This window comes from Balaenoptera acutorostrata, chromosome 16 (assembly GCF_949987535.1).
Source record: "Balaenoptera acutorostrata chromosome 16, mBalAcu1.1, whole genome shotgun sequence".
NCBI lineage: Eukaryota > Metazoa > Chordata > Mammalia > Artiodactyla > Balaenopteridae > Balaenoptera > Balaenoptera acutorostrata.
The window spans coordinates 7,617,621-7,639,636 of NC_080079.1; the positions used below are offsets into that span (position 1 = coordinate 7,617,621).

Genomic DNA, 22,016 nt, shown 5'->3' on the forward strand with positions numbered 1-22,016 from the left:
GGTCTGGGAAGATCCCACATGCTGTGGAGCAACTAAGCCCGGGCGCCACAACTACTGAGCCTGCGTTCTAGAGCCCGCGAGGCACAACTACTGAGCCCATATGCTGCAACTACTGAAGCCCGCGCGCCTAGAGCCCGTGCTCCGCAACAAGAGAAGCCACCGCGATGAGAAGCCTGCGCACCGCAATGAAGAGTAGCTCCCGCTCGCCACAACTAGAGAAAGCCCGCATGCAGCAACGAAGACCCAACGCAGCCAAAAAAAAAAGAATATATGAGAAAAAAAATCGTTTGAAGATGATAACATAAACATTTAGTCTGAGTGTGCTGTTGAAATATTTTCTATATTAAATTCAACGTACAGCAGTATGAAAATGCTGTAGCTTGTTTTTAGCTGTGTTTTTGGTGGAGTAACTGAGGCAAACTAGGTTATAGGTGACTAACCATGCTGTAGTGATACTAGTTAGATACTAGTTAGATCAGCTAAGATCATAAATAGATCAGGGAAAGGCCAGGAATTGATTATGCTTTTGAATCTTAGTATTAAAATAGTAAAAATAGGTTTGGGAAGTTTTACATATGTCAGTAACTTTGAATATAGATTTACTTTGTTATATTTATTTTTGCTTATTTCCCATGCATAAACTTTTCCGTGTCTCGTTTTTCATGCTTGAGTTTTCTTTTAGCACATAACACTAATAGCTACTATTAACTTTGCAAAGAAAAAATAATATCAAATTGAAATAAGTTTTAACTGTTGCTCTGTTCTTTTTAGCTTACTTTACTCAGAGCTCTTCCATCCAGTGAGTTGCAAGCGTGACATTTGTTGTGTTTTCAGCACCTGCCAACTTGGAAACCAGGGTTTGTGCTCAGGACTTAGGCTTACAACCCACACTTTGTGGTGCACAATGCCGTCCCAGCTGGCATGCTTCTTACCTCAATGGTGCTAGACGTTCGGTTACAAAGCTGTGCAGATTCACATGCGCTGATTTCAATAGGCATTCCCCTTCAAGCTGCTTTCAACTCTCATTTTGTATCAAAGGAGTTAGATTGGTATCATTAAATTCACTGCTGTGCTTATTTTTCAATGAAAATAAATTCATTTTATTTATCTCTTGAATCAAAAAATAACTGTCTTCAAGAACCTAAGTACCTCTTAAAAAAGGTGTGTATCTATAGATATAGGAGATAGATTTATAGATCTATATCTATATATCTATATCTATATGAGATTCCAGCCAGGGCTGTAACTCATTTTCATTAGTGGAAAGGTTTCAGAACAAAAGACAAAAAGAATAGAAAGGAAAGAACAGAAGGATTAGTGTGTCATAACATGCTTATGTAGGTAGGGCTGTTAGTTGTAGCTGGACCATAGGTGTGGGAACAATTATAGAACTTATTTTTCTGAATAAGCTGCATAAGAAAATTGCCCCCATAGTAGGTTCAGATTTTTGGCTTCCATCAATAACCAAAAAGTTTCCATAGTTTTAAAAGAAGTGTATTTCGCTAACTTGTTTTCAGTAGCCAATCCCTTTGAAAATGTTTCAGGTGGACTTGGTGATGTCTATCTTCCCATCATCTATTATAAGCAATTTTAAAGGTTCTCCTTTAAAAAAGATCTTTTCAAATGTAGAAAGGACAGTGTGAAATGTGAATGACTGGCTTTTAATACAGCAGTTGTGACAAAGAGGCAGTGGCTTTTGGAAGCTGAATAAAGGGGTTAATGCACATGCATCTGCATACTGCTGTTGGGTCCAATGTATAACACGTTCGACGTCTGTTTCACTCACATTGTTAGTCTAAAAAGAATGTTATTCTCAGAGACAAGCCAGTTTATCATTTTTTAGTGGTGAGCTCTTTTTACAATCATAGGTACGGATACATTTGATGGGAGAAACTGAGCAATACTGACTGGTACTTGCTCAAACTTCAAAGCTCAGCTCCTTGTTGTTTGAACATCATATTTATCTGGTTCTGAAGGCACAAAAATAAAACACCCACTAACTACCAAGGACATTTCTTAGTGCATGTCAAAACCCAGTCTTTACCCTCCTCTGCACAAATGTGCTTAGGTGAATACTTTTATTAGCTTGCTGATACAAGTTATAGTTGGTTACACCCTTTCTTAATAAAATACACTCTTATTGTCTCCTGTTGCTTAAGAGCTTTAAACTTGGAATGGGGGAACCATCTAGTATAGAATGCTACTCAGTTTGTATCTCCCAGGCAGTGTTGAGTGGACATATCACACATACCATACACACAGGCATTCCTTCTTTTGGAAGTTCTGCTTTGCGGGGAGCCAGGAGCCAGAAGAGCCAGTATTGCTGTGCTTTCTCCCTGGGTTCCATATATTGGTCTTGGAGTGAGACTGTATGTAATCCCTAGGCTGTTCTATGGCTTAACCAGGTTAGTGTTGGTTGATGATAATGGAAAAGTTACAGGTGATCATTTTTGGATTATTTATGGATTTATTCCTAAATTGGCCTATGAATTTGCATATTGGTATCTTGTTGTGCTCTAAATCTGGTTTTGATTTGGTTTTGACCTTTGAGGACTGAACAAAGGTAGACAGCTTAGCACCCCCCTTCCTCCGACTGCAGTTTACATTGTTTTAAGTCCAGAGTTTGACTGAGTTTATATTTACCCTTTTGAATTGAGCAACTCTAATATACAAACTTTTGGGTAGGATTTTTTATAGTAAAGAACTATGTAGTATAGCTGTGAAAAGTGGTGTGTGTTATATCTATAGGACTTTATTACATGATGTGGGAAGGCCCATAGTATGGAAGGTTAGTGGCACAGGCCTTAATGTATATTTTTAGTCTTTGGACATTCAAATTAAGTATATGAGAAATAGCTATTCACTGGTTAGTAGCAGAACTCTTGAAGCAGATAGTTTAGTTCTCTACACTTTTAAGAAAGCCTCAGAACCAGAAAAACAGGCTGCTTTAGGTTAGAAAGGAGGCGGTACAGCAAAGGAGCTTGCCATAACCACAGTCCTTGGAGTTTTGTGAGACTAAAATCATCCTGAAAGCAACAAGAATAATGGTTGCAATAATTGTTTCCAGGCTTGGGACCCCTGAATTTTGTTTTTTAAGTTGACCCGATGAACTAGTAATTGCAGGAATAAACTGAATGCTTACCAGCAGGAGTCACTCTAGGCCTCCTAATAAAAAGTAAATTAAACTATATCCTTAAAGCTCTCGAAGGCTGAGGTGACGCTGTGATAAGATGGCATTAGGGCAGTGTAGCAGCATTCTCAAATTATCCCTTATGCCTTTCTTTGTTCAATCTAGGAAGACTTGGTTCTTGCTCCTTTCAGAATTGGCCCTTGATAAATTTTTTTAAAGCAGTGTTTATGGATAAGGATATCCGTACCTTAGTGTTCTGCATATTATCTCATCTTGGCTTTCTTAGGACGAAGTGATTACACCCCACATCGCCTACTTGAGTGCATACTCACATCCTCTCCTGGTTGTTATCCATCCTACAGTAGAGACCACTAGAGTTAGCTGTAGTTAGTGTGAAAGGAGACGTGAACTCGTGGTTTTCTGAAAAAGAATGGGTCCAGTGTGATGAGAAACTGAAATATTTTAGCAATAGCCATGAAATATAATAGTTTCCCAAGTGTACACAAGCTCAAGAAGTTAATTGTTCATTTATGTTTGATGCTGGGATTGAAACATTGGATTAAAACCAATTAAATGTTCCTAGAAGCAGCAGAAAAAGTTTCCTGATTTATGAATAGAACCATTCAGATGGCGCAGACACAATCCATGTAAAGTAATGAGGTGTTTTGTTTTTTTGGCAAAGGAGAACACAAAACAGGCATAGGGAGTTCTTTTCAAAAACCTTCTCTTTAAAAAATCTCTTCTTGGATAAAAGGTTAATAAAATAACATAAACCAGTAGGAAGGAGTAATGGGAAATCTAGGGCTTCACTTCACAAGGAAAACAATCCCCCTCCCCCAGGTGAGCAGCACAATGAAAATACTCTGCTTATTCTATCAGGGCTACATTCCTGAACTTAAGTCAACATCCTAAGTTACAGAACTAAACATGCTCTGCTTCTGCTTAGCAACCACAAATCCTTCCTTCACCAGTTGCATGTATTTTGGATGTGGCTTCTGAAGTACACATTCCTTTATTTCGATCAGCACCCCGAGTTAGGAAAGTAGCGATTTATCGTCCGAAAGTGTGACAACACTAACACGGTCCCCCTCCCCTACCGCCCAGCACGCCCCTGAAATCGTTTCCTTAAAACCTCAAAAACCCAACAACCCGGAAGCTGGACGTCTTAAGTCCACGCGGCCCGGGGTTTTCATCCCGGCTCGTGCGGGGGGCGGGGGGAGACGGCCCCGGGGTCTCTGGCTCGGGGCCCGGGCAGCCGTGGTGGTGGCGGCGGCGCGGCCGGGGACCGGGGCCACTTCCCGCGTTCCGGGGCCTTGCGGGCGCGAGCGCGGCGAGCGGCGCGCGGCTCGGCTCGCAGGACGCCCTTTAGCCCCGCCGGCGGCGCGCCGCGACCCCCCCACTCCCCGCCCACCGGCGGCTGCGCGCACTGCACACTCGCCCGCCGCCGCACGCTGCCCGGCTCCTGCACGCCGCCGCCGCCGCCGCGCTGAGCGCCCGGGCCCGCGACGCCGCCCGCAGAGCGCCGGACCCAGCGACACGCAGCCGCGGTCGGGCTGCCCCGCGGCGGCGGCGGGCGCGGGCGGCCTGGCCGGGGCCGGTTAAAGGGACGAGTTGCAAACAGTTCAGGAAGTGACAAGTCGATTTCCTCCTCCCTGGGAGCCGCTCGGTACAAAGCGCTCGGCGCCGGCAGGAGAGCGTGCGCGCGGCGGACGAGCCGCGGGCAGCCTGGACGACTTGGCGAGCGCCGGCGGCAACGGCGCGGGGTCCGCTCTCGGAGCGTCCCGCCGCGCACAGTAAGCGACCCCGGGCCGGGCGGCGGCGTTGGCGACCGGGGGGGCTGGTCCCGAGCGGAGGTCCCTGCCGTGTGCGCCCCAGCCGCCGGCTGTAGGGAGCCCGGCTCGCGTGTGTGCTGGCCTTGACCTTTTTTATTTTTATTTTTATGTTGCTGATTTCCTTTTTGTCCGCCTTGTTTCGCGTTGGGTCGGGTGGTTTCTCGGGGCGCTGAGTGTCGCCGCTGGTGCATGCGTGAGACTTGTCAGAGCGCAGCCAGGGGAACGAGCCAGCCCGGCCCCTGCGGAAAAGTCTGCGCTTCCCGGGGCGGGCGCGGGGACTGCTGCGCCCGGGGGTGTTCTCCTCTCCACGTCTCAACTTGAGCCCTGGCTGCGGCAGCGGCGAAGGCGCCGAGCCCCGGGACCCGGGCGTCCCCGCTCACCCCGGAGTTCCCGCATCGTTTGCAGACAACTCTTTTGTTCGCGGAAGTTTGCGTCCACCACCCCGGGATGCGGGCACGCAGCGGCGGGCTCCCCGGCGGCTGGACCGGCCGGGGAGGTCACGTAGGGGGTGAGAGGGCGTTCTGTCCCGGGCCGGGGAAGCCCCCGGGGTCGCCGCGGCCAGGACTTGCGGAATGGGGGCTGGGGGGGAAGGGGGGCCGTGCCGGCGTGGCTTTTGCACATGGCGAGAAGGGCCGTCCGGCACGGGCACACGGGTCGAGTCACATTTTTGCCAGTCCTTGATTTCCAAGCCCGTGGGAGTCGTCTTCGCCGCTCGGGCTTTCTCTTGGTGGGGCGGGGACGAAGAAGGGGAGGACGCCCAGAGTCCCGGGGAGGGCCCTCGGTTTGCATTGCCCCAAATGTATTCTCCGGCACCCCACGGTTCCCTACCCCCGCCCGCAGACTTGGGGAACAATGCTCGTGGCTCGGGACAAGGCGGCGGAGCATCAGCGAGTCTCGAGAGCCGGTTTGCTCGCGTCCCTCGCCCCCGGACGCCCCCTGAAGCCAGGCTGCCTCCATCTGACCGCCCTGGTTCATTAACACGTACTGTACTTCGTACGATGGTGAACAAAGAACAGCTCTTTGCGGCATTTGATGAATGGGATTCTGCCTCCTATAGGCCACACTCCGAGTCTTCCATTCGTTACAGCATCCGGACTCGGTGGTGTTGGGCAAGTGGCCCCCGCGGTGGGCTGCATTCCGGGCCCCGGACCTGGGCAGGGCATTTGTGCCGATGCCGCCTCCGCCACGCTCGCCTTGCCGGAGCGGGTGCAGATGGAGCCAGGCTGACGGTTGTTCAACAGGAACAAATGTTTGTTGAATTGTTGCATGGTGGAGACAAGGGACTGTTTTCTATTGACTGCTGCAGGAGTTGGAATGGCATTGTTTATTGGCCTGGGAAGCCAGGCAAGCGTCTTGTGCTGCTTACAACATATTAGCAGACTTCCAAATGACATACTAGCATATGTGTTCCCAGCAGTTCCCACCGGCTGGAAGGGGATCCCTCCTTGCTCCAGATCCTGGACTCTGGGTTAAAATATGCCATCAGGTTTGAGGACTTGGAAAGGAATGGAGTTAGTAGACTGGGTGAAACTCACTGTTCCTGACTTCGCCAGGTTTTGGTTTCATTTTAATTTATCCACTTAACAGTAACTTGTCTCAGTTACAGTTTTGATACTGAATTGCAGATCTGTAGTGTGGTTCCCCCCCCCCTCCTTTTTCCTTAGCTATGGACGACTAGATAAACAGAAAACAGCCTCTTGTCCCAGTTGATAGGCTCATGTTAGTGGGAGAAGGTTTGGGTCTTAAGTTCAGGATTGGTAGCCCTTGACGTTGTGTCTGTACTTGGCAAGGGTCTGGATGCTGCCAGCCATGGTACAGACCTAGGAGGCTGCTGATCGCCTCCCAGGGTGCTGTTCCAGGCCAGAAAATGAAGGAGAGGCCTGCGGCAGGTCTGTTTCTTTCTCCCAAATGCCCCTCCAGAGAACAAGGTGGTTTTAAGACCAGTTCAAATAATTTTGCCCAAGGACTTATTTTCCCCCTGAGAAGGTGATTATTGCTGTGCAATCGTTTTAACATCGAAGACAAGTGTTAAATAAAAGCTAGCAGTATAGTTGCTACAGAAGTGGCCTTGAATGTTCTAAGGCTGGCAGGACAAATAGAGCATTCCACTGTTTTGATTGATGATATTTTTAGTCAGTTTCTCCCTTCTGCTTTGAACTTAGGGTATGTTGCATGTAGTAGCATTTTGGAAGTTCATAAAATTTTTTGAGGAAGAAGAGCTTTGAGATACCTTCTTGTAATCATGGTGGCTACACTTAACTGACATTTTATAGGAAGCCCTGTTGTTATTTCTTAGGCTCTTTCCCACCACTCCTTTTAGCCTTTATTCCCCTGCTGATTCCTTCACCATTGCCCGGCCTCTCCATCTCCCCGGTTCTGTAGGGGCCTAGTGGGCTGGGTGTCCTTTAAGTGGGTTCAGGGAGCAGGCGCCTGACCCATGATCGAAGCTCAGGAAAGGCCAGCCAGCTCTCCTCCCCTGCAGGAGGCTGGAGAGGAGGGAGCCTTGTGTAAAATCTGGGAGCTGGCAGCAGAGGACGCCTCGGAGCAATTTGGTTTACTTTTGCATTGCTCTTTGAAAAAGCACACCCTTCTGACCCACTGCTTGATGCAGTAGGCCCTCAAGACTGAGCCCCAGACACACTGTTGGATTGTTCAGTTGATGTTTCACCCAGTCAGTGTGACTTTTTTGGATTGCAAACTGCGTGGAAAACTTTGCTCTTGCCCTAAAAAAAAAAAAAGACTGAAATAAGCAGATACTCAGATCAGCACAACCCCCATCATTACCACCACTACACACACCTCTCTGATGTGTAATAAAAGAAACCTGCAGGCATAATTTGTTATGTAATATGCTGATAATACAAGTTTCGGTTTTAGGTGGAAACCAGATGTGGAGGGGCTCTCTTTAATTGATCCAGCAAGGGAGACACTTTAATAGATTAACTAGCCCTTGTAAACCCCAAGGTGATTTTTTTTTTTTTTCTTTGACTTGAGGGGAGGGAGAATCCCAAACCCAGAGCTTTTTCGAAGTTTTTGCCTCTCAGCTTCTCGCTGCAGCTGTCCTTTTTGTCAGACTCTTCCTCTCTTGAAAGAACCGGTTTGTTGCCAGCATGAAGCACATGGCCGGGTCTGGTGGGGCTCAGCACAGCTTAACTCTGCTGGGCTCCACTCTCCTCGCCTTGTCCAGCTGCTGTCCTGCCCTCCACCCTACAAAACAGGGCCTGGCTGAGGGACTTGGGTGCCGTAAGGAATGTTGACTGGTTTCCCTCAACTCTTTTCTGAAATCTCTGATCATCCAGGGAGAGTTGCTGTTTAAACTTGCCCAATGGATAAACTTTCTGAAATCATTGACTGTCCTTCTCTGATTAATTTCTATGTTTGTTTCCTGCCTAACTTTAGAAGGGTTCTTTCTACAGGACTGAGTCACCTTTATTATGGCCCAAGGTCGGGGACTGCACTATAATAGCTGACCCCATTAACAACAGTTTCATTGCGTGCCGCCGGGATGTGAACTCTGGAAACAAACCTAGAGGCTTAGATATGCTGATGTGCCCCGAGACTTGCTTAGACAATTTTTGTTTTAGCGCAGTTTACATTAACATGATTAATGACCTTGCCACTGAAAAGTCTATATTCAAAAGCTATTTACCATTCCCTAGGGTCCTTCTTATGGTGAAGTAATTTTCTTTGCCAAACAACTTTGTTTTAAGGTAACTTCTTCTTTGATGTTTAATCCAAACCTCCTGTGCACACAGTTTTGGATCAAGGTTTGGGCTTCGAAAATTGCAGGTTGTGGTTTTGGTGGTGCCGGTCTTAACCCTCCCGAACTCTGGTCAGGGGGCATCTGGATTCTTGTCTTAAGAAAGTTCTCTGAGATCCTGAGAAGCAGCAGTTAGTGCTGTGCTGGTTAGGATGGGAGGAAATCTTCCAGAGGAAACTTGGCTTCAGGGTGTCTTGGAGGAGGGTTACAGGGAGGCTGGAGCAGAGGACAAGTTTTTTTTTCCCCCCTTGCAGTGACTGGAGATACTTGAGCGTTTTCAGAAAACAGAGACGTCTTTGCTGCAGCTGCCTTCTCCTCCTCCTCCTCCTCCTTTTTCCTCATCTTCTTCTTCTTCTTCCTTTTTTTTGTTAAGTGTGGGTTGATTGAGAGGGGGAAATGCTGATGGGTGGGTCTGAAAGCAGCCTTAGGAACCCAAGAAAATAAAAACACATTTGAAGGACTCGGGAAGATTTTGCATTTCAAAGGATCTACCTTGTAGAATTTCACATCACGTCAGGGGTTACGGAGAAGTGTGACAGGCACCCTGCTTCTTTACGGTTCTCCTCTCCTGCTGCGGGGGCTGCATGGGAAGCTGCCTTTTGCAGGGGGGATGGGGGCAGCCTGGCCAGACTGTGCAGGAATATCATGGAAACAACAGCTCCCCTTAGGTATCTGTAGTCCCTGGAGGGACTTTTTCCACTGGGCCCCTCTCAGGAGGTGAAAGCAAATCATGTCGGTAAACAGACCATTTGACCCCAGAATGCAGGAGCAGGCCAACTCCTGGCTGTTCTCGCTCTCCCTTGAAACAAAGAAACAGATTCTCCTCCTGTAGTGATATAATGTGGTTCCCAAGATCCAGGCCCGAAAAAAGTTGGGTGCAGCAGGATTTAGCTGAAATGGGTGTGGATTATTCAAAGAATAATAGCAGTGCCCACTGGTTGTTGAAGGCTCACCCTTGGCCAGGGGCTTTGTATACGCTGTCTCTAATTCTCAAAGAAGTCCTTCAGTTACAGCTGAAGAAACTGAGGCTCAGAGAGGCCAAGTAACTGGCCCAGGGCCACACAGCTGGAAGGCCGAGCATCTGGTAGCTCTATTCCGGTCTGTCTGGCTTCAGAGCCTGCTTGCTGTCCATATACCGTGCTATCGGTTGGTGTGTTCATAAGACAGAGGCACTGGGTTCTGTTTTATCTCAAAGCATAAATTTTGTTTAGTCTTGTTAACACCACAGGGAAACTTAGAAATTTTAACTGCCTTTTTTCCTTGCCCCTCTATTTCCTACAGCCATTTTTCTTTTCTTTGAAGGAGTAATGGGATTCTGTATCTACCATAGGACCAAAGGCAGTGCCTCAGTTGGGAAGACTGGAATGTTCCGCTTCATCCTTACAAAAGACAGATTCACAAGAAAATAATATGATTATTCCCAGTGAGCTTCTGGGGGAAATGGGAAATAAATCTGACAGCCCACTAGAAGCATCACATTTATGCAGATCCCATTTTCCATTCAAAGAGATTGTTAAAAGGGTTTCCAGCATTTTTTTTTTTTTTTGCATTTGTAAGTTAGATGTCTCATAGTAAATCATTTTGTGGTCCTTGCCACCCCAGGTTTGTACAATATCACATTTTGTTTACATGCCTAAAGTCATCAAATAACTGAACACAACTGTACATCCTCCAGCGTGTGGGCACTTGGTATGCCCCAGCCAGGGCTGGGCAGAGGCCCTGCATTCTGTCTCAGACAGATGGCTCTGTGCAGGTCGATCCTGGTTTGTGTGTGGAGGCGGGGTAAGGATACCCACATCTCCAGCAAGGGCTGCCTGGCTGGGTCTGCTGGCCTTTCTGCTCCTGAAGAGTTTGTGGGAGAGGGCTGGGAGCCCCTGTCGCCGAGTTTTTAGACTTTACAGCAGTGTTCCTCAACCTTGGCTGCACACTAGAATCACCTGGGGAAGTTAAAAAAAAAAAAAATCTGGATGCCCAGACAGCATCCAGGACCAATTACATCAGAATCTTGGAGAGGAGGGGTGGGACTCAGTGTTGGTACTTTTAAAGCTTCTGAGTTGATTCGGTTGTGCATCTGAGACTGAGGAACGAGGACTGGAATAGACCCCACGTATACCTCTCTTCCCTTAGCAGGGATTAGGGACCTTCCTGTTCAGGAGTAGAATAAGCCTATTGGAATTCTCCGCTGCTGCCATGTCTCAGTGAAGGAGAATCTGAAAGGTACCCATCCCTGGGCCAAGCGCCTGCTGCAGACATCATCCAGGTAGTTCCTGTTTCTGCCGGGCCAGGCGTTGGGTGCGCTTCCCCGCACAGGATTCAGTACAGCCCCTCTGAGCCACCTCCTTTCTGGAACGAAGAGGGCAGGTTTTATTCAGTCTGTTGTCTCAGGGTAGTTCTCATGCGGGCCGTGCAACCCCACCATCCTGCTGGTCTTTTCAGCTTCTTGTTCCTTCTGGAGGTTTGGCACATAGTATCCCTCTGGGGCTCAGGGGTGGGAAGATGCAGTTTGGGTTCAGGGTGTATCTTGGTGATTCTCAGTAAGCCTTTGGTCCGTTTCACCTTGGTTTGCAGTGAGTGCCATACTGTCAGCCACCTGGCTGTACCTGACTGCTGGGAACCTGTCCTCCTACATACTTGGGATTACGTTTCATAGAATTATTTTAGGATGACCAGGGGCTGGGAGAGCAGGAGCTACTGTGGCCTGCTCTTACAGAATGTAAGATTACAAAATGTAATCTTACAGAAGGGAAATCCCACGCCGAGAGATGCGGTGACTTTCCCAAGGTCACGTGGACCAGTGCACACAGGGACCAGAACCTGTGTCTCCTGGGTGCCCTGCTCAAGTGCTGCATCCTCTCCTGCGAGACTTTGGGACACATTTTTTTTTTTTTAATTTATTCATTTTTGGCTGCGTTGGGTCTTGGTTGCTGCACACAGGCTTTTTCTCTAGTTGTGGCAAGCGGGGGCCACTCTTCATTGAGGTGTGCAGGTTTCTCATTGCGGTGGCCTCTCTAGTTGCGGAGCACGGACTCTAGGCACGCGGGCTTCAGTAGTTGTGGCTTGTGGGCTCTAGAGCGCAGGCTCAGTAGCTGTGGTGCACAGGCCTAGTTGCTCTGCGGCTTGTGGGATCCTCCCGGACCAGGGCTCAAACCCGTGTTCCCTGCCTTGGCAGGCGGGCTCTTAACCACTGCGCCACCAGGGAAGTCCCGGGACACATTCTTGCTTGCAGGACAGCACACTGTAGCAGACCCACAAGCAACATGGTCACTGTCCAGAGTTCTTTAGCCTAGTGAAACATGCCCTCCGAAGCTCTTGGTTGACTTTGACAGTCCATCCCATTTTTCACTTCCTCCCCTGATGCGTGTGCAGCAGGCATCCCTTCAGTTACTGAACGTGTAGGCTCGTGAAACTTGCAGCCGGGGAAACTGAGTCCCGATGGGAAGTGCTGAAACCTGGAGCTTGATGAAAAGGCCTTTTTGGTCGCCTTGGCAAAGGTTTGTCCATCTGCCCTTCCGCGCGTTGGTGGTGGTGGGTAAATAAGGGCTCTTTCTCCTCCGCTCGGAGTTGGGTTTGGGCCTAATGAGGTGGGGAGGAGGGGGATTGTTCTTCCTGCATTCATTTAGCAGACACTGATTGGGCACCTGCTGGGTGTCCCTCGCTGAGCTGGCCACTTTACTTCATTAGTTCATTGAATCCTCAGCACGAGCCCATGGCTGAGGAACTCGCTCCGTCTCTTGCTGAAAATGCTGCTGCTCAGAGAAATTCCTCGCCTCTGGTGGGCGGGACAGTGGCGTTTCAGCTCTTTGTGGCGGGCCTCCGTATGCTCCCTCTTGGTCCAGCGGCCGCCCTGGGGCAGTGGAGGTGCGCTTGCTGCCATGAGCAGGGGGTGGTCCCCGGCGATTACGGACCGGGCACCACGCTGCCACTTCCAGGAGGGGCTGGGGTGGCCATGTGGCAGAGCCTGCTTGGGGGGCCTGAGGGGACCCGGGGAGCAGCGTCTGTCCGGGGCCCCTCTGTGTCCTGGCAGTTGGAGCAGGGCCCTGGGGGAAGGAGGTGGCTCACCCCAAGGAGGCCACCCGCCTTCCCGGCTGCCCTCTGGCTGAAGTGCCCTGATGGACACAGCCCAGCTGGGAGAGGCCTCCGCCGTGCCTGGAATTCCCCTTGCTCTGGCCTTCACGTTGGCCGGGGCCTGGGAGTGGAGGGACGTTCCGTGTGCCGCCTGCGAGCAGCCTCTGCGTGTTTGGAGGTGGAAGGACACCGTCCTCGGCAGCCAGCTGCCTCTGCGCTCTGGGTGAGGAGAGGGGGCCGGGGGTGTCTGTGGTTCTGAGACTCCAGACGGGGTGTGGAATGCAGGGGCCCCCTCTGTGGCGTGGTCCTGGGAGCCCCCCTCCCCCGAAGGCCCCGGAGCAGTCAGACAATGGGATTCCCCAGGGGGAAAGCAGCGGGCACACTACTGCTCACTTGCTGGACCCAGTTTGCTGTGTGACCCTCGCGGCCTCAGGTTTTTCATCTTGCTGGCCTTGCCTCCCAGTGGTTTCAGGAGGATTGGGTGAGAGCCTGTCCGAGAAGCCCCTGGCGCAGGTGCGGTGCCGCCGGTGGGGCGTGAGCTGGACTGGGTGGGCAGAAGTTCTGCCAGGCGGTCCAGGGCGGGCCGCGTGCCAGCAAGAGGAGAACTTCCACGGGGGAACTTTGGGCAGAGAGGAGGTGAAACCCAGGTCTGTGTCGTTTACTGCCAGGGGCAGCATTCAGCTGTGGCATCAGTGCCTGCGTTCGAATCCCAGGTCTGCCCTCCGTTTGCTCTTAGGCTGTTGACTGCCTCTCCCGCCTGGCTTCCCTCCTCTGGACTATGGCCGTGCCGACAGCACCCAGCCCGTGGGTTGGGGGCACTAAGTGAGACCATGGCTGGGGACACTTAGAGCCCAGCGAATGTTGGTGTGCAGCCCGTGGCAGGCACGTGCTGTTGGGAGGACAGATGGTGGGCTGGGAGTTCAAGGGGAAGGACCAGGGCAACTGTCCCCATGGCCCCAGTGGGTGACAGGACGAGGGACAGAGCAGAGGGGACTTAACTCGGAGCTGGGCTTGGCTGGATAAGGCCAGGTAGAGCCTTTCTTCACCCACATTCTCCGTTCGCAGATGTGATTTTGGGGGGAAGAAGGGTTGAGAGTACATGTTACAATTCAGTTTGCAGTGTGTCTCTTAAGAGTTAAGGTGGGTGAAATCTTTTAAGCTTTCGCTCTAGGAAACAAAATCTCTGTTTATCAAAAGTGATTTAATTTGGTCCTAAACATAGAAGATTTAAATGCAAGTGTCATGACGCGGCCCTGGAATCTTGGCTCTGCTCTCACCAACTTCTGTGAATGGATTCTTTGGAAACCTCAGTGGCTGCACACCTATCTGGACTGAGAGTGGGAGGTCCATTTACTTTAAGATTCTTTTTAGACTCTCCGCAGCTGATGTCTTTCTTTCATCTTGCCCCTTCTTTCAAGTTGGCGAGCTGCCTTTCACAACTGTGGCCCGCGTCCTCTTGGTGCAGGTTGCGTGGTCGCGGCTGTGGCACTTGCCCCCAGCCTGGCCACCTTTCACCGACTACTGGGGTCTGATTCCGCTGTCTCCGGACCCCCCTGCCACCTGAACGCGGTGGCAGTTTCTCCAGGAGCAAGAGCTCATCTAAGCTCCATCAAAGCTTTTGAAACGAGTCCTTGACTGGGATGATGGAGGGAAAGGCCGTCCCCTCCTTGGTGGGCGTAGATCTCCACTCCCCTTGTCTTCTGAGTGTCACCCCTTGCCAGCCCCAGCCTGGCGTCCTGTGGGGTGAACAGTCTTGGCCTGAGAAATTGCTGCTGTACTTTGGGCAGCTTTGCGGGAGAGCCTTTCGTACCGGGGTGCGAAGGCTATTATTCACTAGGTTCCGGGCAGGTGCCCTCAGAGGCTGGCACAAGTGGTTGGGAGCTCTTTAGAGAGCTCTCCCCAGAGGACCCACCGAGGTGGCTGGCCTTGGGTGGCCTTGACACAGACCCTCTTCCCGGACATCACGAAGCTTGGTGACCGAGGGGCTGTGTGAGGGAGGTGACCAAGGCGCCTGGGCTGCTTCTGCTCTTGGCGGATGTGATAGAACTCACCTTCCTTGCCCTCTGTGCCTCTTCGGACGTGTCGCTGTTTCTGTGGTGACCACGGAACACTGCCGTGCTGAGGGTCCCCCAGGCGCAATCCAGTTCACGTCTAGTAAACGCCTACCATGTGTGTCAGGCCCTGAAGAATTCGCACTTGAGTAAACCAAATCCGTCTTTGAGGAGCTCGTTGGCTTGTGTCGTGAACACTCAGACTGCAGTTGTTTTTATCCGCTTCCTATCATGTGCCGTGTGTAGTAAGTGTGGCGGAGGTGTGGGTCCACAGGGTTCTGGTGAGTCCACAGTCCTGTGGGAGTGACGGGAGGGTCATTTAAACCAAGCCGAAGGGAGGAGGGCTGAGGCGGCTTCCTGAGGCTTGAAGAATGAGCAGGAGTTTAGACGGACGCAGAATTGGGAGGAGGAGGTGTTCCAGACCAGGGAGCAGTGTGCGCAGGGGCACCGGAGACTGCCTCGGGTGGTGGAGGATAGCCTAGGCTCGAGGGTGGGAGGCGCGCTGCTGGGCTGGCAGCTAAGCTGGTCGAGGTCAGGACGGCAGTGGGCGCCAGAGGGAGGAGTCCCAACTTTATTGCCCGAGGGCTGGGAGCTGGGGAGCACATGCTGATGCTTGCACTTGGGGAGTGGCACTGCGGACAGGGTTGGAGCGGACACTGGGAGACCACAGAGTGACCCAGGAGAGAGGGGCGAACCAGGGCAGGGCGAGGGCTGAAGGGGGTAGCGGTTGGTTGGTTGGTCACCAGTTGGATGCTGGTGAGGAAGCCAGAGGAGAAGGGAACGGCCTTCTCCAGCGGCCCTCACGAGGGGCCCCCTTCCAGGGAGACTGCTCAGGGGCCCCATCCTTTTGACCTTGGAGTGACCTCCTTGGAGGGCACAAGACTAGCACCCTACACACAGAATTTTCATCAAGTGTCATCTACTTGGCCAGAGGCGTGTGGTCTGTGTTTATTTTAGCTGAAGCTCTTGCTTTCATTGGGGGCACTTGGGATTCCCAAGAACTTCCAAAATTCCTTGCCTGTGCCTGCACTGGAACTAAAGGAATCAAAACGAACAAAACCTTCTGGCATTGGATGAGTTGGAAAAGTCTGATTCAGTGTAAACCTACTTTTTTTTCCCCACCCCTTAAAGGAAAAGAAAGTGACCATGTTGGTGTGACTGAAAAAATGAGTCTGGGTGCCCTTTGGGCTCTGTCTTAGCGTGTTCTCGCTGGTGATCTCAAAGGGTGGGGGAGTCGCTGACACAAACACGCGAGACCGTTCTGCCTGGGTCACCTGACTCCTGGCGCTCCTGGGGACTCCACACCCTCAGATGCCAGCCAGGATTCCAGGCCCTGGTGGCTGTGGGGTGTGGACGCGGGCCCGAAGGACAATAGTGAAGGAAAATAGTGAACCCACGGAGACGGGCTGCCCACGTCAGCTTTCGGGGTGTCTTTTTTGAGCCCTATGGGGGTTTTGCTCATCAGCATTTAGTCTTGAGGAGAGAAGTAGGTAAGTTAGCTGCAAATGGCTGTAAGTTTGGCAGTCAGCCTCCTGTTCATCTGATTCCTAGGGCGGTTAGCAAACACCCTCACCTGTTAGAAGAGTAAGAGAGAGGTGAGGCCTGGCCAAGGCTGAGTAGGCCGGAAGGTGAACTGCAGCCTGGAGTGGAAGAGCTGTGCCCGTCAGGTGCCCGGGCTGCTGGCTGAGGCGTGTGGTGGATGCTCTGTCTACAGGTGAATGGGTTCTAATTTGCTTTTTAAGAAAAAAATCAGGTTTTTAAACTTTTGTAAGGTTCGGGCACGTCCTTGAGTGCTGCAGAAAAGACCCCAGGACATCTCTGCTCTAGGACGTGGCACAGAGCCTTCCGCTTGGCCACGGAAGAGCAGGGCCAGCTTGGCACCTGCTCTGTGTTGGCCTGAGGAGCTCCTGGCTGCTAGCATCCTCCTCGGCTTTGAACCTGTGTGAAGATGCCTGGCCAGTCCTTTCCCTGCGCTTGTGGGAGAAAGGCTGAGCCGGCCACTTCTGCACAGTTTCTGGGCGGGTCTGTGGGGAGACCAGGTGAGATCCCTCATGGAAGGCGGTGAGCATCACGGCCAGGCTTCCGGTGCTCTTGGGGACAGGGGCCTGATTTTCAGCCCCTCTCCGTGGCAGGAGGAGAGAGCCGGGGCCCAGGGGCTCGCTCCCATCCAGCTGGCTGCCCGTCTCCGATTTGGCCTCTGTTCGGGGTTTTGGCCCCATGCCCTGGTTACTGCAGTTAAGCCAGCATGGCGGGCACAGCCGATGGTGTCTTACTTAGGGCCCTTGGGGAAGAAGATGGTGATCCTGAGTGCCCTCTCCTCTGCTCGGGAATGATCCTGGCCGACTCCGCTAAGGAGATGGGGGAGAAGACCTCGGCGCCTCGTTCTGCTCGGGAGGGAGCCAAGAGGAAGGTGGACGCCAGCACTGAGTTCGTATTTGAGCCGGGCCTGCTCACGTCAGATTGTGCAGTTCTCTAAGGAACCGCAGAGGGCATCTCTGTGTGACCCCATCACCAGGGTGGGGATAGCGTTTTTCAACTTTGGAGGACTTGTGCGGAGGCGGGGCTGTGAAGGGCGACAGCCAGATCTTCACACGGACCTGCAGCACCGAACCTCATTCTGACCCTGCCCAGTAAAGGGGAGCCACCTTGTGAGGGCGTTCCCATGGTGTACTGGTGACTGACAGCCTTAGATGAGGGGTCTCTGGTCACTGGTGGTGACAGGGGCCCCAGAACAGTGGACAGAACAGGAACCAGTAGAGCACGACATCGTAGAGCCCTCAGGAAGTCATTGACTTTGTTTTTTTAACAATTTCCTTTGTAAAGGATTCAAGCCTCTTACAGTACAAGGTGGTTCACATGAGCCCAGTCAAGCGGAACCTTGGGCAGAGCTCATGTCAGCTGGAAAAGCCTGAGAGGAAGGGAGACCAGGGCAAGGAACCAGGAAACGGGCGCCCTGGGTTCTAGTCCTGCCACTTTATTGTCTTTGACTTTGAACCAGTCACTTCTCTGTAGGCTGGGGATAGTAGTGTCCACTTCACAGGAAAGGGAGGAAGCCGTAGGATATTTTTAAGTCAGAGCACCCAGTACGTATCCAGTTTCCGTTCACCCTCAAGGGCTTTTTGAACGCCCATCTGTGTTGGCCCCGTGCTAAGTGTGTTATCAGTTTCCCATTTAATTCTTATAACCACCCGGAGAAGTGAATACTATGTTCCCTTTTTCTAGATGAAGAAATTGAGGTTTAATAAGATCAAGATGCCCAAGATCATTCAGCTGCTGGGCAGTAGTCCTGGGATTTGAACTTCAACCCTGTACCTAGATAAGGGTTGGCACACTAAGCCCACAGGCCAAATCTGGCCCATGGCTTGTTCCTGTAAATAAAGTTTTATTGGCACACAGCCACACTCATTTGTGTACATAGTGTCTGTGGCTGCCTTTGTGCTGCCACAGCAGAGCTGAGCAGTGGTGACAGACCATATGGTCCACAAAGCTTAAGATATTTACTGTCTGGCCTTTTACAGAAAAAAATGTGCTGACCCCTTGCCTATAAGGATGCTCCGTATTCCAGACCTGGGCTGTTCAATATGGTAGCCGCTAGCCACATGTCACTGCTTAAATGTTTTTTCCAGATTTATTGAGGGATAATTGACACAATTGTGATTATTTAAATTTAAAACAGAATGGAATAGAAAGTTCAGTTCTTCACTTGCATTAGCCACTCGTCACGTGCTCAGTAGCCACGTGCAGCTTTTCACTGTCAGGTTAGACAGCACAGATATAAAACTTAGCCAGCATCACAGAAAGTTCAGGTGGGCAGAGGTGTGCTAGACTGTCTCTCAGTGTGTGGAAAATCCAAATCTGAGGGAACCAGAAGTGTAGAGGAGGCATTCCAGTGAAAGAAAGGACACCGACTTTCCTGGCCCCAGAGCACAGAATGGATGAGTCCGTTGACTCAGAGGTGATGGGAAATGTGTGACGTGACAGAGGGGGCCTGGGCCTGGAGTGAAGAAGCTGCCCCACACCTTCCATGTGACCGTGGGCAAGCCCGCCACACCATGCATCCCATGGTCCCCAACTGCAGGTGACCAGTTGCTACCTGAGGACCCCCTCAGCCCTGCTACCCTCCAGCCTGTGACCCCAGCTCCTGGCTCACCTGGGCCCGCGGCCGCATCAGCTCTGCTGCGCCCAGCGCTCCCCCTCCTCACCCCATGTGTGTGTGTGCGTGCGCGTGCGTGTGCATGCGCGTGTGTGTGCATGCGCGCGCCGGGCCCTGCGGACAGCCACAGAAATCCAAACTTCCCTGTATTCAGATCGTGCTCTGTTCTGGATCATCTGGACCCGACGGGTTGTGCCACTGTTCCTACTGTGCTGGGATGGGAACATTTTTGTTTTGATGACATGGCCATGTTTTCCATGGGTGACAGATAAGGAACTGCTTTATTCCTTCAGAATGGTGGCTACTGTGTAGCATGAGGAAGGAAGACAAGCTCCAGGCCCCTCTGCCAGCCAGTGTCACGTGGCTTTCTCCTTAAAGTGACATCAGCTGCAACACTGGGACAGTCTGTTGACCAGCTGGGAGCTGGGCTGAAGTGTAGCTCGTGTCTTGCTTCGTTCCCATGTTACCTAATAGGAGTCTCTTTGGAAGCTAATTAGGGGTAGAGTCATTTTGAGGGGTGAAGGCAAATGTGGAGAGCATAGATTTGAATTCTGTTCATGGGGCCTGACTGTAAATGCATCGGTGCTGGAACCATCTCCCCGCCATTGGTGAGTGCTGATAGACTCTGAGTGTGGAGAAAGGCTGCGTGGTTGTTTACCGCTGGGCTGTCCTGGCCCCGGGCTAGCTGCATTCATGAGATGCTGCATTTTGTCAGGAGTCCAGTCCATTCCTGCTCTTGGGAACGGCTAGACCTCTCCCTGTTGGGTTTACATGGGTCCAGTCTGCACGAATCTCCCTAGCTTAGACAGTGCCCACTCCCTTTACAGTCAGGATGGAAACTTGCCCAAAATGCAAGCCTAAGATACCAGGAAGACCTTTCTTTCAGGACCTTGGGCAAGAGTGAAAAAGGGAGAAAACCAGATAAGTCTGGTGCATTTAGCCATAGAACAGTTGCATGAAAGAAGTGCTTGGTAAGGAGGAAGTTGGGGTTAAGAGAATGCACAGAGAGAGGTTTTTTTTTTTCACTCTTGCTTTGAAAAGGGAAAGAATAGCCCTGGAAGCCCAGACTTGATTGTGCGCCCCCCTCTGACACTCTGCTTGCCTTTAGCCAGCCACTCAGAATGGTCTCCTGGGTCTGCCTTCTGTAGCCGGTGGGGACCTGAGAGCACGGCAGATTGGGCTATGCCCAGAATTGCTCACTGCTGTCTCAACACCCAGAAAAGGGGATACGTTGCCTGTGCCTGGAAAGAACCCTGGTACAAAGAAGTTTACAGTGGAAGTTGTTTATTACTTAGAGAGCTGGTGTTTGTTGAGCACCTGCTATGTGCCAAGCACCGTGCCTGTATTTCATCTGATCGTCACACAGTCGGCTGTTGGATAATGAGCTCCGCCCCACCGGGAGGAACTGAGCTCCCGGCATATCCCTGAGAGGACAGGTCCTAACAGGCTAGAGCCTGGCTTGGACCCCAGTTCATCTCCTCCATACCCGGCGTTACCCCCATCATGGACCATGCTGCCGTGTGAAAGAGGAATCTCTTCCTCCTCTGGATGGGCTCCCCACTCGCATTTTTATCATGGCCTGTGGGCAGAGAAGTAGGTTGTTCTGTGGGTTGACATTTAAGAAAACCTACTTCATGGAGCTTTCCTTTGACTGTGTTGTTATGGTACAAGGAGTCTTCGTTTGTCCAGGGCTGTTTTGAAATAAAAGGCAGGAAACCCCCCTCTCATTTCTATATCTTGCACAGATGTCATCAAAACAGAATCCTGTGTTCTGTGCAGGAGTTGTGATGGAGGAAGCATCTGTTCTGTTCACGATGACCCGACCAAAGCCAGCCATCTGTAGGCGTCAGAGATCCAGAATCGTCTCTTCCATCTGCTGGGTTTACTTGGATTTGTTTAAAGAATTTGGCATGGAAACGCTTTCCTTCCCCGATCCCACATTGTGGGAGAGGTCTGAAGGGAGCTCTCCTGGTGAGGACAGGGGCAGGTCCCAGGCCCTCCTCTGCTCCCAGTAATGCCGCAGCTCACCCTGGAGAGTGGATGCCAGGCAGAGAAACCAAGCAGCTCACCCACCTCTCCAAGCATGTGCGTGGGAAGGCAGGCGTCCGTTGTTCGGGATTCGGGGTATCATGGTGCTGCTCTGATGTGCTCAGGATTTCAGACAGTCTGCGCTTCCTAGTCCTTTTTAGGCCTTCCTCTAACTCAGAGGGAGCCAGGAGTGATGCAGATGGATATGCGTGACTGTGGGGTGCTCAGGACGGGCGAATCCACAGGGCCCTTCAAACCGAGGTGTAATGCAGTTGTCTGGGCGATTTCAGAGCTTGAATAGTCAGTGTCCGTTAGACCAGAGGTTGTGCACTCGTGGTCTGGGGGCCAGGTGTGGTCCTTGGGCAAGATTTGTTTGGCCCCCATGATGCTTTATGCATTTTTGCATTTATTGACAACATTTAAAAAGTGGCATTGTACAAAGAAGTCTAGATTTTCAGCTTTTCCTGACACATCAGAAGATCTTTAATATTATCCTGGGCCCGCTTTCCCCTGCAGCCGCGCGGTGTTAGCCGTCCATGCCCCCGGGCTACGTTCCCTGCTCTGCGGCACAGTTTCCACCCAGCGTGTTTCACTCGTTTCTGTTCCCTGCTCGGCTCTGGAAGGCATTTGAGCTGGAGATCTCTGGAGTGGACAAGACGTTTAGAAGGTAGATTCAGGCCCCCCAGGTTGTATGGTGCAAGGCGGGGCAGTGGTGGAAATGCCCCTTGCACAGGGTCATTCCCTCCGTTATCCGGCCTGTTGTTCCACTTGCAAGGAAACTGACAGAGATGAGCCGGGCTCAGAGCAGGGGAAGTGCTTCATTCATCTGCGTGGAGCTTTCCCCTTGCCGTTCTCGATGTGACCCCTGACGCAGCTTGGAGTCAGCTCCTCAAACAAGGTGCCTGAATCTTTGGAAGCCAGTCTCCACCCCAGAGTTCATTCCGGTTGCCCTGCGATGCCAGGTGACTTGGGGATCCTTTTTGTCCCCCAGCCCCGC

At 51.5% G+C, this 22,016-nt stretch overlaps 2 protein-coding genes across 3 annotated transcripts in view; both read left to right on the forward strand.

Annotated features, from left to right (window-relative positions):
- The window catches only part of EEF1AKMT2 (EEF1A lysine methyltransferase 2), a 34,749-nt gene extending 33,682 nt beyond the window's left edge, over positions 1-1,067 (forward strand). The window contains exon 5 of the mRNA XM_057531371.1: positions 772-1,067. Within this exon, the coding sequence (XP_057387354.1) occupies positions 772-946 (175 nt within the window). The 3' untranslated portion in view covers positions 947-1,067. The remainder of the gene's footprint in view (positions 1-771) is intronic.
- A 3,432-nt stretch (positions 1,068-4,499) lies between these two features.
- FAM53B (family with sequence similarity 53 member B) overlaps positions 4,500-22,016 on the forward strand; it is a 122,894-nt gene continuing 105,377 nt past the window's right edge. Inside the window, exon 1 of one of the 2 annotated variants that reach the window (XM_057531499.1) lies at positions 4,500-4,923. The gene's annotated coding sequence lies outside the window, so the exon portion shown is untranslated. The remainder of the gene's footprint in view (positions 4,924-22,016) is intronic. The other variant, XM_057531498.1, reaches the window with a different exon arrangement.